Source organism: Amphiura filiformis, chromosome 18, assembly GCF_039555335.1.
Source record: "Amphiura filiformis chromosome 18, Afil_fr2py, whole genome shotgun sequence".
In the NCBI taxonomy this organism is placed as follows: Eukaryota; Metazoa; Echinodermata; class Ophiuroidea; order Amphilepidida; family Amphiuridae; genus Amphiura; species Amphiura filiformis.
The window spans coordinates 55,259,301-55,273,949 of NC_092645.1; the positions used below are offsets into that span (position 1 = coordinate 55,259,301).

At 35.6% G+C, this 14,649-nt stretch overlaps 1 protein-coding gene across 1 annotated transcript; it reads right to left on the bottom strand.

The window, feature by feature from the left end:
- Window positions 1-8,591: 8,591 nt before the first annotated feature.
- Window positions 8,592-13,335, bottom strand: LOC140139236 (uncharacterized). The gene is made up of 2 exons (XM_072161016.1): window positions 12,712-13,335; window positions 8,592-9,346 (listed from the first exon to the last, which is right to left on the bottom strand). Exons 1-2 carry the CDS (start codon window positions 13,333-13,335, stop codon window positions 9,059-9,061), a joined length of 912 nt encoding a protein of 303 aa, XP_072017117.1. The 3' UTR covers window positions 8,592-9,058.
- Between the last annotated feature and the right edge of the window lie 1,314 nt (window positions 13,336-14,649).

Below are 14,649 nucleotides of genomic sequence, written 5' to 3' on the forward strand. Positions count from 1 at the left end.
AAGGCTTGATAGGGTGTGTCATTCCGCTCCACATGATTTTTCTTGGGAGGGAGAAAAAGCCTAAAACTTTTGTTTTTATATATTATTGGCTTAATTCAAGAACCACAAGGGCCTATGGAAATATAAATGCGATTATTGCTTCCTTAAGTTAAATTACTATAAAACTGGATAAATATATGGCTTCTGTCATTCCACTCACCTTAAAGTCAATTCGGTGATTTACTTCATAAAATCATTTAAAAAAATTTTGTTGATCAATTATCTCAAATAAGTAATTTCGATCAGAATGTGATTAATAGGAAATACAAATAACTCGGTTTGTAAATGGAAATGGTTATCACAGTACAGCATCAACTGCTTACATTCTTATGGTTATGCAAAGTCCGTTCTTGCACTGAAATGTAAATTGTTATCACAGTGTCGGTTGCTTTATACATTGGTATGGTCTAAATTTATATATACTGTGCATCAGCTGTTTTGAGGGTATTGTGAACAATCTCAACATTTTGCTTTGGGAACCGAGGAATATCCTCAGTTACTTGATGTAAAGATTTTGACTTTATAACATTGCTTCCACTTTGATCATTTGCACAAACTTGTTCACAAAATACCCAAATCCAAACTTTGAATGTTATTGTTTGTCATCAAGAAAGTTTTCCCACAATGGATTTGAAAGGCTTTGTAGGACTGAAGAATACAAGATAACTTAAGGCAGCTGTGTACTCTCAGACATGCATGTAGTAAAAGTGCCATAACTTTGTAATTATTCACGCAAGACATATAAAAGTATACATTTTTATAAAGGCACTACATCAATGAATCTTAATATAAATACAAATTTGGTGTAAAAACAACAATTATGAAGAATATCACAAAAATGTGAGTTTTGGGCAATTTTTGTTCGGTACATCATAAAAAAAACACTCTTTCCAAAAATTTTTGTTTTGTTTTTTTTTTTTTTCTTAATCTTGAGACACCATTCCAAAAACGTTTTTTTTAGTTTTTTGATATTGGCCTTATTTTTTGAGCTATTGACCATATAAGGCATCAAAATGAACTTTTTAAAATTCACAAACGCCTATTTGCACAAAATGATGCCTAAAATCGGAAATAGACCAAAATATAAAAAAATGAGAAAACTGTTTCTTAAGTCGATCATGCTTTTTATGATGAGCATAATTGTTTACCTATAGATGCTGTATTTATTGAGTTATCGTGTACCTAAATCGTCATTTTACCGATAAAATGAACATTGAAATAAAGGCCGTTGAAGTTTAAAGTGGTCACATTTTGCACTTCGATCGAAGCTCACAGGAGAATGAGGCAGTTCTCGTTTTTCTACCTCACATTACGTGAACATTGGGTAAATCCACAGCCCCTTGAGAAGTTTGGGCGAAATCTACTCATATCTTGATGTTTAAATCGGGGGAAAGAACTTGAAAAAATTCACATTTTATCAGCTAAAACGGAGCCATTTGACCGCTAGGTTTTTATGAAATCAGTGCTTCCGTGGTGCTTCCATAAGATGCGCCGCGCATGCAGATAAGCTTTGCGTATGCGTAGTGTATCTGTGCGTTAACAAACGGCTAGCGTCTACAAACGCGATGCGTTGTTTGCAGCGTATACCTCGATGGTACAACAAAGATTTTCTTTCCTTTTAAATTGCGGAAACGAGTGAAATAGTGAAATAAAATCCATAAAATAGAGCAGTTGGAGTTAACAAATCTGGATTTTCTTTCCTTGTATTTATAAAAAACATAACAAAGTAAATACATTTCAAAAAAGCTCAATTTCGCGAAAGAGACAATGTCTAGAGTACACAGCCGCGTTAAACCATGTTAACCTAAATAAGATATTTCATACTGTTGTTTTCATTAACAAGTATAATACTGTAGTACCTAAGGCTGCAGGAAACAATCTTGGTTATTATATAGCCTTGCATATACATATCTGTTACTTAAATTTAATGGCTGTTAATAAGGCCAAAAAAATTGTTTGATTGGCGTAATCCGACCAACCCTTGCAAAAAAACAAAATAGAATTTAAAAAAAATTAAAATTTAAAAAATTTTTAAAAAGTTCCAAGGCCTTTATCATACGCAATTTATAGCTTCAAATGTGTGTAAAAAATTGCCGACCGACCTACTCTTATTTTTTTATGTTACGCCAATCAAACAATTTTTTAGGCCTAAGCACAGTGCTGTCTCAATTACTCATATTAACTCACTTGTAACAATAATTATGTAACTGTAAGACATGTATAGTCCAACTACACAAGAAAATGGAAGGTTGGTAGATCAGCATTTATCAGTCGGGCAGTTCTATAAAGAAAATAGCCAATATTACACAAAATGTGATAATTTCAGAATGAAATAGTCAAAGGAATACATTGTTTTGTTTCTTCTCTTTTTGAAAAATAAGTCGGGTGTGGGATATTTTTGGTGTAAGGGGCGAGTTGAGATACGGTGTGATAAGAGTAGGGTGAAGTTTTTGCTGGATTTGGAAGGCTTTCATGACTGGAAAATGCAACAACTTAAATGTGGGTTTGTATCAAGGGAAATACAGTTTGCTCTTTCAAGTTATGGTAGCCAAATCAGGCTGCTGGCTTGCAAGGGGTGTAAGCAGTGTGAGGATTTTATTTATTAATTATTAATTATTAATAAAACAAACAATAACTAGATAACACTGCTGTATTTAGTAGCAACACCTAGCTGGCCAGGGGCATACAATGTATGTCAGACTTTTTGTGAGGGGGAGTATATTGTGATTATATACGTGTATAAGTGATATTGAGATCAAACCAGGGGGGAGCAAGCGGGTGGACAGGGTGGACGAAGTCCAGGGGCACATAGGCTTCAGGGGCCCAAAACAAAAGTGAAAGTTAAATAAGGGCTGATAAAGGAGATGTTAAATGGGCCCGCCCTGTTCCTTGTCCATGTGCCCCGAGGCTCTTGCTATGCCCCCGGTTCAAACTTAATGATACATGTATTTAGATTTGACCAGTGATATCCTTTCATATTGAGGCAATACTTGCATGTTTGTAGCCAAAAAGGAAATCAATTTTGGTCTGTACTTTTGTACATAGCTTGAGTTTCCCAGTTTTGCCAGTGTGCACTTACATTGTGACGTCATACTAGCGACATTATGTATGTACTAGGTAGAGAATGTTTGTACTTATTTTGGTACCATTGGATAGATAAGAGGAGGGAGAGGTATACATCAATTGGTATAAGGGACCGTTCATTATTTCCACCGGAGGGGGGGCCGGGAGAATACATGGGGGGTCAGATGTTTTTTGTCAGGCAAAAAGGGGGGTCAGATGGTTTTTTAGTTATTGAAAGGGGGGGTCAGATGGTTTTGCATCTCAAAAATCCTAGAGCTTCGGGGCTTCGCCCCTGGACCCCATCTGGAACATTGCCCCATGACCCATGACCATTAAATTTGCGCTTTGCATGTCGGCCGACACTTTGGTCCTAGTCCGTTTTTCACCTGCCACGGTGTGAATTGACATAAATTTGCACAAAGTAAGTAATTTATTATAACATTTTGAAAAAATGGGTCATTGGGTAAAACTAAAGCCAAGAATTCCCCGCGTTGCGGAAATTCCGCGAAAATCACGGAATTCAGAGGTAAAGCGGAAAACGCATTTCTGAGAAAAAATTTTAAAATAAGCAAAAATGACCTAGAAAAAGGAAAAAAAATACAATTGAAAAGAAATAAATAAAATACTAAATGAAATGGGTCTTCAAAATTCATCAAAATAAAGTAAAATCCGTCATAGATTTACCGTACAATGCCTGTCCTACCTCCCATTGCAGCCATGATACCCAATCACCCATCCCAACTTTGCAACATCGAAGGGCGACTACAGTAAATGTAAGATTCTTGTAAAATTTTATTATGTCAGAAATGTGCTAAAATTACAAAGCGGAGAAAAGCGGAATTTCGCATTTGTAAAGCAGAAAATTCTTGGCTTTAGGTAAAACATTCCAAAAAATGGAGAAAAATTCTAGATTTTGCCAAATGTCAAATGTACAACACAAATTTGCTGAAATAAGAGAATTTTGAACCATATTTCATAAATATACATGTACACTGCCATTTTCGTAATAGAGAATTGCAAGCTGCTGCACAGTAATGCTGTGGTCAGACTCTTCTTTGTTCTTTTACTATCAAACCCCATCCCACACAGGTGTCATTTCCATACCCTAGTTAAACTACAAAGACTCGCCCAAACCACCATGACAGTAAACTTGGGCAATGTATTCAAATACATTATAGAAAAATAACATCATCATCATCATCATCATCATCATCATCATCATCATTATGACAACAAATTTTGAATCACATTTGAGATCTATTTTGACATTTTTAGATAATCATTTCACATTTTACATGGATCTAATTGGACCTTCTGTGTCCAAGTTTGAGTCGAACCTAGTCTGTTGGTGTCCGAGTCCGGCAAAAAGTGGACTTGAGTCCAATTGATACATCAACATAGGCCCAATATTTTGCCAGGGGGGGGTGCTCCATACAATCATCCCCCCCATGTTGACGCGCAGGTTTCTGACCACATATTTGCCCATTTTAGATCAAAAAGTGAAAATTTCCGCGCGCTTCACGCGCATTTATTCCTCTTTTGCACCATATTCATCAGTTTAGCTTTAAAATATCAAAATTTTTGAGCGCTTATGCGCATTTGAACCATAAACTTATTTTGCCACCAAAAGGTGCTGGATTCACTATACTTTTTCCAACCCCATTCCCCCCCATGTCAAAAAGAAATCTATGCCACTGTACATCACTGATTTATGGTAAGATGTCACTACTTTTTATTCCTTTTATTAAAAGGCATAATTTTTCAGTCTGATATGTGGCAGTGACGTGATGCGTTGAGGCAGCTGATCCATGCGCTCATCTATTGCGCGTCATTGCGCATGTGCATACTTCAGCGCTTAAAGTGTCCACTAGCTACTTGAAGCTGTGCCTATAAATGAAATGCACAATGACATCACTGCTACATGGTGATGAAAAATGGTACAGATGCGAGAAAGTCAGCATTCAAAGGTCTGTGTGGCACATCCCTGTAACCAAAATTACAAAGACCCAACTCCTCTGCAGCATGCAGCAATACTTTCTATTTTGGTTGGTGGGGGGGGGGTCATATGATTTTCATGTAGCTCGGAGGGGGGGTCATATGATTTTTATTATCGGAGAAGGGGGGGTCATATAGTTTTCGCCAGTGACTTTCTGTCTGCTCCCGGCCCCCCCTCCGGTAGAAATAATGAACGGTCCCTAAAATAGAACAGCTTTAGGGGTTTAATATAGGAATCCAGGGGTAGTCATTCCCTGTTGATAAATCATATAACCAACAAGAAGAGTCTTTTAAAAAAAGACACAGTTCACGGATCAGGTGTATAGTAATTTGTTCAAACTTAACGTTTTCATATCTAACCTACTCCGCACTGATCGTTGAAATACAAGCTTTTAAATCAGTATCACTATCAATAGGCCTATTCAATTATACCATGCAGATAATAGCTAAATCCAATAGTAAACATGCTTAGAAAAAAGGCAAAAAAAAAGTCCTGGCTGCCACTGTCTCATTGCAAGATTAGATGAGTTAATTAGTCCTTGTCATGTGGGGCAGGATTAGATGAAGGCATACAAACGAGGGTATGAGATTTTATGAATTATTTCCTAGCCTCTTAACCACATGCTTGGTGTTCTACAATAGCTATTCAAGACAGAGGGATGTAAGGGATAAACTGCGCATATGAGATATGGGTTCAAAGTACGAAAACATTGTTTACTCCGTGAACAATTAGACAATGTTAATAATGCATGCTGTACTTATTTTGCAAGAAAGTTACTCAGATCTCATTCTGATGTAGAAGCAGTGTTAGAAATAAGACTGGCTAAGGGCCAAAGTCCTATGAAAATTGACGAGGATCAGTAGCGCTTATTTTGGCTAATTTCCAACACTGCCGACAAAAAGATATGCTGAATAATTGATTCTTTATGTGTAAATTTTAAAATTTGAGGTTGGGCCTGCAAAATTTTACAGGGCCCGTAGATCCAAATGGCCCAAGGTTATTTCCATCCAACATTGCTGATAAATAACCACAAGATATGCTTTATCTTTAATTGAAGTGTTAAACATTATGAGGCAATTTTAAACATTGAAATTGGGCCCGCAGAATGTGATGAGGGCTTTAGATTTAATTCTTCAATTGAAATGTTAAACATGGGATAGTTATTATAAAATGTGAAATCAGGCCAGCAAAAATTGAGGATGACCCATAGATTTTCAGACTTTATTAAAGGGTCTGAATGGACATTGAAATTGTTGGCTTATTTTACTCTTTTTTTAAAAAAGTTTTCATTATGTGCTGAAACAAGAAATGTTATTTGGAAGATACTTTTGTTTCTCTTTACAAGTCTGTTATCTCACATTAAATTACCATGTTTATGACACTCTCTTATTGCATTGCTGAGAATTTAATAGCCTTTGATGATGTTGCAGTGGTACTCAGTGGTATCGTGAATTCATGATGATGTTCAAGATGTTATTTAGGTCTTCAGTTCACTTCACTGGATTATAAAGATTACTTGTATTAAAAATATAATACATATATAGTTGACTTTTTGTTGACAGTCTGTTGTTTCTATAATTTCAAAATGTGCAAGAAAATAAATTTGGGTTAATAATGTACTATAGTCTACATTACCAGTCATATATCCATGGCCCTGAAGGAGGGTTTAAGATTTGGAATCTGAAAATTTCTCATCGTAAAATACAATTGGTACAAATGTTGGGATCAAACGACTCCACAATATTTATACATTATGTAATGATAAAATATACCACATTTTACCTTTGAACAAGAATGGAAAATTCATGGTAGTAAGGGTAATAATCAACCAAGCAAAATGAAGTGTTTTAAAAGAAACACAGCCAAATTGAAAAGTTGCCACTAGTTCCATCCCCATTTAATCAGAGTCTGATGAGTTTATGGCAAAATAATTTATATAATAATTTTCTATACACTTTCCGTTGAAGGTTGATACCAAATTTGATATCAAAAGTTTAATCATCGTGAGCATAGGAACCGTTGTTTGGAAATTTGTGCAATTTTAAAAATGATATAGGTAAAAAAATGGTTCACACACTTGTTGGTCTGGAAATTCCTTAAACCCATACACAAATTGTTTGATCAAAAACTTTTAAATATCGGTTCATATATAGGGTATAAAATGTATTATAACATTCTAAAACAATTTTGACAACTTGGTGCAAAATATTATAACGTAATGTTTTTAGTTGACAAAACATTTTGCATAAAATTGTTTGCCAACAGATATTTTACAATAACATTTTTACAGCATTTTTAAAATGTTGTAGTTGACATTTAAATGTTATTAAAACATTTTGACCTAAACCAAACCCAGTTTTCAAAACGTTGTTTGCTGGGTGATTTATTGAGAATCACATGCAATTTGGTACATACCAGAACAACCAAAGTTTATACTATAATTTCTAAATTATGTTTTACAAGACTTAGTCCAATAATTTACTTACGTTTAGACATTTCATCTTCTAATCAGAAGATTTCATCAGTAATGCGATGAACCAGCAACACTCATCTCCAGAGTGTTTGGTGCAGTAGCTGGTCATATACATGATTTAGTGAATATGTCCCTTCATCTCGGTTGATAAAGTTATTCCCCCACCCCCTCCCGTTTTTTGAACCACATTACTTCTCTGGTCCATCTATGAGAGTAGAAGTGTTGCTGGTTCAGCGTATTACTGATGTAGTCTTCCGATTGGAAGATGAAACGTCTAAAAATGTGAGTAAATTATTCTACTTGTAAAACATAATTTACAAATAGTATGATATCTAACAGTCCTGATGAACTTATTCAAGGAACCAAAGTTCATATTTTCCTCTTTAAATCGTAATAAACATCTCAAAATAAGTAATTACCCCTCTCCCCCTTAAATAATTAATGGTCATTATTCAAAAATGGGCTATTGTATATAAATCGGTGAAATGCGTTGGAAGCAGAATTTATTTCTGCACATTTTGACACCTCATTTGTATAAATATTGTCTAAATATTGACGTCACATCGTACATTTAAATCAATGTAACCCCAGATTTGAAAGTTGCAGTAAATCTATTGATTTGTATTCAGTATAATGGAAGGAAATCGGTGTAATGATATCTGAGTGTTTTTGTATTGGTTTAAGTGCAGCTTTCAAAATCTGGACCTCACTACATAATAATTGACCGGTGTTTTATTGTTTTATGGGATATTGTATCAAATGAAGTGTCAAAATGCGCAGAAATAAATTCCAACGCATTTTACAGATTTGTAATACAATAGCCATTTTTTGAATAATGACCATTATTTAAGGGGGGGGGGGGTAATTACTTATTTTGAGATGTTTATAACTATAGCGTGAAACCTCAAGACATTTGAAGAAAGCTCAGGTTTTATTGTTATATATCATTGAAGACAAGTTTGTCGATTATCAAACATGACTGATATACATTATGTTATCATTGAAGAAAAGTTCGTCGCTTCTCAAGTCTTTATAGTCCTGATAGTATACACATAATTAGCATTGTGGCTCCAAGGGAGAAAATGTGTCCGAGTTGATGGGGAAACAGGATCTAAATTCCAGAAAGGGCGAAGCAGGCATGAGAATTTTCAGGTTTTAATCTGAATTCAGGGGGGTTTTTGGGTCCAAATTTTCGCACTTCAGCCCGTTTCCATGGTTTCTGGCCTTTTTGCCCAATTGCACCCACTTTTTCAGGGTTTTTTTTCAAACATTTCAGGTTTTTTCATTGATCATTCCTATGCCTGGGGCGAAATTGACATCCTGATTTTCCATGGGACAGCCCTCGGATTACGTCCCTGGCTATGAGGATAATTGTCATCAAAGCATAGACTCTGAAGTCATGTCTATGGTCAGGGAGCTCGGATCTGGATAACAGAAGTATCTATCGTCTTTTGTCAGTTTATAGCAAGTGCTTATGTATGTCTTGATCACTGAGGAATCATTCTTTCCTTGTACATCTCCTCATAATATGGCATGATAGCATCAGCACATGCAAGTATATCTGAAGAAAGCTCTGATCTTGATGGTGTAGGTCTGTCTTTCTGCCACCCAGAGCTAGCAAATGCTGCCTCGTACCATCCACCAACTTTACTGCCTTGGACTAATTGTATTGGTACCCTCCAGTCTTTGGCTATGACTTCACCAGGTCCGGGTGTCCAGCGTAGAAGACTATCACTGTATGGTATATTGACAGCCTGGCAGTACTGCTGTAAGATCTGTAGTGGATAAGAAGGATATCAGTGGAAATTATGTCTGGAATCAGTGGCACGGCGGCACAATTAAGGATTTCTTCTTGGGTGGAGTTGGGAGTAAAATTGGGAAGAGTGGGGTGATCGGCAAATTTGCACAAATAGTGTAGTAGTGGGATTATTGGGATATAGATTATAAAGTCATTTTGGTAGTATCATTGGAGTACAAAATGTTTCACTAAACAGTTTGATGATCATATTTATAAACTGATATAACTAAAATTTAGCATTTTTGTTCATTTTTGGTGCAAATTTCTGAAGGTTGGTCAAAATTTAAAAAAAAAACGGATCCTAGATATTTGTATCTATTTTTTTTGAGGCCCAAAAGTTTCTGTAATTCCAGGGTTAAGACCAGCCTTAAACCCTTAAAGCATTATTTTAACACAAAATAATAAATAAATAAATAAATAAATAAATAAATAAATAAATAAATAAATAAATAAATAAATAAATAAATAAATAAATAAATAAATAAATAAATAAATAAATAAATAAATAAATAAATAAATAAATAAATAAATAAATAAATAAATAAATAATTAATTATGATACGATTGTTTTGGTGCGATGGTTTGTGTAAATATTTATTACAAAATGTTTAGTTTAAAACCAGGAGTATCTCGGAGAAGTTTGAAAATTGAACAACATTAAAAGTTAATGATTTTCTAAAAGGGGGGAGATATCTATAAGATTCATATAGCTCTCATCATAAACTTTTAGAGAAAAGAATGTAAAGAAGAGCCTAAAAGGTTCTTAGTTGTCTTGTATGTAGAAACTTGATGTTCTACAAAGAGCTAAAAAGGGTTCTGCAAAGCCCAGAAAGAACCATTTTAGACATGAAAAAGGTTCTGTAAAGGCCATCGTCCTATGGGTCATGGCTGACCCGTTGTGACCCTTTTGATGTTGTTGTTGTTCCAACTCTGCAAATTAATGTCCAATGCAAGACGGTAAGCATTCATAAGGGATAGTACAGTGGATTATTTGATTCAATCATTCCAACGGAGCTTCCGTCTGCCTCTTCTGCGAAGTCCTTCAACTTGACCCTGAACTATTATCTTCTCCAATTTGTCACCATTTCTTCTTCTGATGTGACCAAAGTACTGCAATTTGTTGCGATCAGTCTTCTGGCACACTGTACATTTGACATGCTCACCAAGTTGACTTCTAACAAATTCATTTGTTTTGTGATCTTTCCATAATGAAATTCTTACCATCTTTCGCCAGCACCAAATTTCAAGGGCTTGAATCCTGGATCTGCCTGCCCTTCCGACAGCACATGTTTCAGAGCCATATATTATAGCAGTTGGAAAGACCAGGGCATTCATGATGCTTATTTTGGTTGCTCTAGAAACTGTCTTAACAAATGTCGGTAAAGAGCAATAACAGATGTTCTTGCCATGGCCAGGCGTCTTGATTTCTTGATCGTTGCCTCCTTCATCATGTTCATCTAAGTCCTCTCCATCAGCCTTTAATTGCTGGTCTGCTTTCCCTCCACAAATCATGACCTTTGTCTTTTTGACATTAAGGAACAGTCCATACACCTCACTAGCTTCCTTTACTCTGTTAGGTCTTGAAGTTCAGTTGCTGTTCTTGCAATGAGAGTGGTGTCGTCAGCGTACCATAGGTTATTTATTCGTCTACCTCCGATTGATACCACTCCGTAGTATCCATTTTCATAATATACTCAAATTTCATAATATACTCTGCATAGTTGTTAAAAAGATAGGGTGATAAAATATATCCCTGACGTACTCCTTGGCCAATTGTAAGCCAGTATGAGTCTCCACACTCAGTTCTTACTGTGGCTTCCTGCCCTTGGTACAAAGATTTTATCAAGTCCTCCACATGTGCAGAGAATTCCATTTCCTTCATGATGCGCCATAACTTTAATTTTCCATGATGGACACAATCAAAGGCCTTGGAGTAGTCTATGAAGCAGAGAAACAGGGGTTTCGGGACTCCCATGTTTTTCTCCATTGGGATCCTCAGGTTATCGATCTGGTTTCTCTCGTTCCTCTTCCTTTCCTGAAACCTACCTGTTCTGGTGGTAATCTCTTTGTAGATGGTTCCGAATTCGTCCAGCAATGATATAAAGCAGTATCTTTCTGGTATGGGAGATGAGAGATATTGTACGATTATTGGCACATTCTCTGGTGTCATCTTTCTTGGGTAAAGGGAGAAACACTGCCATTTTCCATCTTCTGGCCATTCCTTGCTTTTCCAGATCTTATTACATAGTCTATGGATGATGGTAACCCTTCCACAACCCTTTGAGCAATTCTGCCTGTATATTATCATGATTATCAGTCGCAGGTGATTTGCCATCCCCGTTTTTTATAGCTTCTTCTCAGAATACTGTTTCCATCTTGTTTTAATCTCTTCAGAAAGAACCATTTTGGGTATCATTTTCTAGAATCCTAGTTGTCCTGTGTATATAACCCTAGAACCCTTTTTGCTATAAAGTACATGACCAAACTTGATAATAGCCCGCGTACGATCAAAGCTTCGTGAGATTAAAACCTCGTACCTCATTCTCCTTCCGAGGCTTCGTTAAGGGATCTAAAATGAGCGTTTATTGCGTTTCGACAGTATTTTTTGTGGGACATGAGAGCACCTCGGACCTATCGAATTGCATTCTGAATACGAAGCATGTCTTTCTGATATCAAATAATTTTCATTTTTGAAAATCACAATATAATACAAATTTTATGACAAATTATAAAAGATATTTTTGATATTTAACAGTACTTGAAGTAAACTTTATAAATCTGATGATTTATACTTAAAGTGTATGTAGCAGGGAGGAAAAGCCGACGGTCAATTGAAAATTTTGACCTTTCATATTGAAGATATGGATTTTTTCCAAAAAGACCTAATTTTTTTTGGTGTTTTGGGAAAAAATCCATATCTTCAATTGAAAAGGTCAAAATTTTCAATTGATCGTCGGGCTTTTCATCCCACCTACATACACTTTAAGTATAAATCATCAGATTTATAAAGTTTACTTCAAGTACTGTTAAATATCAAAAATATCAATTTTTAATGATTTGCCATAAAATGTGTATTAAATTGCGAATTTCAAAAATCAAAATTATTTGATATCAGAATGACATTCTTCGTATTCAGAATGCAATTCGATATGTCTGATGTGCTCTGATGTCCCAAAATAAATACTGTCCAAATGTTCATACCCCACCCCTTAAATGAATGTTCAAAATAATATGCTTGCTTTTAAATTCGAGTGGTGTCCTCGAACTGTGATGGCTTTCCACAACTTTCTGTCCTCCATTGCTGTTCTGAATAATATCCAACAAAAGTAATAATAACATTACCTGTTTTGGGTGGTTGAGCAAGTCATCCGCATCAATTATAATGGGATTAGCTTCATACTGTTGCTTCACATGTTGCAGGACATCATACGACTCTTTGAAAGCATACCCAGATGGCATCGTTGACTCTGGCAAATTATCCAATCTAAATTCTTCCACTGGTATCTTGAGCGTCATAGACACCAGATTCTTCCAACTTGGGAGAACTTTATATGGATGTCTTATGAGAAACGTATGACGAAATCCATCTGGTATAGCGTCGAATCTGGTCGTTGCACCATAACTGATAGCCTTACAAAATACCAATCTTTTACCAGCGTAATCTTGTTCTAATCCATTCTTGACCCAACTGTACTTAGTTTTATAAGCATCATATCCATTTGCCAAGTCTAGATGTGTGGATGTAATGCGAGATTCCAGATCAGTGCGTTGCTCTCCAGCCCATCCATCGCTTCCTGGAAGTGGGAAGCGACTATCTGTTCCCCACCACATAGCACATAGGTATGGCTCGTGCCATATTATGGAGTCAGAGACGTTGTTCATAGACATCTCGAAGGCTGTGGAGGTGGCTCTAGGTACGGACCACAGGATCACCCGAGTTTGCTCTGAGTTGTCATTTGTTGTCATGGTTACAGAGTTTTGATCACAATTCTTACAGAAATCAGTTTTAGAAGACTTAGACTGTAAAGAAGTTGAGATACATGTTTTGATATGCGGTGGTACAGTTTATATCAACACCTGTCGGTAAACATGCAATGATTTCAGTATAGCTGAATAGACCCATACAATGTTGACCTTAACCTGGGTTCAAAAGTACACGGTTGGTCAATATACTCCGGTGATATTAGGCCTGATCTTAAATGTACTATGGTTCAAGCGAACAGCAGACGCAACACAGAATGTTTACAGAAAACATTATATTAGAGTTAACGTGGCTGTGTACTCTAGATGTTTTAGCTGATGTGATTTTTTTCAAGTTCTTTCCCCCGATTTAAACATCAAGATATGAATAGATTTCGCCCAAACTTCTCAAGGGGCTGTGGATTTACCCGATGTTCACGTATTGTAAGGTAGAAAAACGAGAAATGCCGCATTTTCCTGTGAGCTTCGATCAAAGTGCAAAATGTAACTATTTTAAACTAAAAACGGCCTGACGATTTAGGTACACGATAACTCAATAAATACAGCATCTATTAGGTAAGCAATTATGTTCATCATAAAAAGCATGATCGACTTAAGAAACGGTTTTCTCATTTTTTAATATTTTGGTCTATTTCCGATTTTAGGCATCATTTTGTGCAAATAGGCGTTTGTGAATTTTAAAAAGTTCATTCTGATGCCTTATGGTCAATATCTCAAAAACTAAGGCCAATATCAAAAAACCAAAAAAAGCGTTTTTGGAATGGTGCCTCAAGACTAAGAAAAAAACAAAAACATTTTTGGAAAGAGTGTTTTTTTGTTATGATGTACCGAACAAAAATTGCCAAAAAACAACTTCATAATTGTTGTTTTTACACCAAATCTGTATTTATATTGATGTCTTGCCTTTATAAAAATGTATACTTTTATATGTCTTGCGTGAATAATTGCAAAGTCATTGCACTTTTACTACATGCATGTCTGAGAGTACACAGCCTCTTAAATGTCTGGTTATATAAATGGATAAAAACTAAATTTTAGGCATTCAGAAACATATTTGAAAACTTAATGCAAAATATTCTAACATAATGTTAAATATTAAGTAATACTGGCAAAACTAACTAACTAACTAACTAATACTTACTTATACTTACTTATACTTACTTGCCTACCTACCTACTTACCTACTTACTTACTCATCATATCTCGAAATGCCAAGAAGGTATGACACCCCCAAATGGCGACATTATTTCTTTGATCGTTTCATCATCGTTTTGTACAAGCACACTGAATTCAAAATAA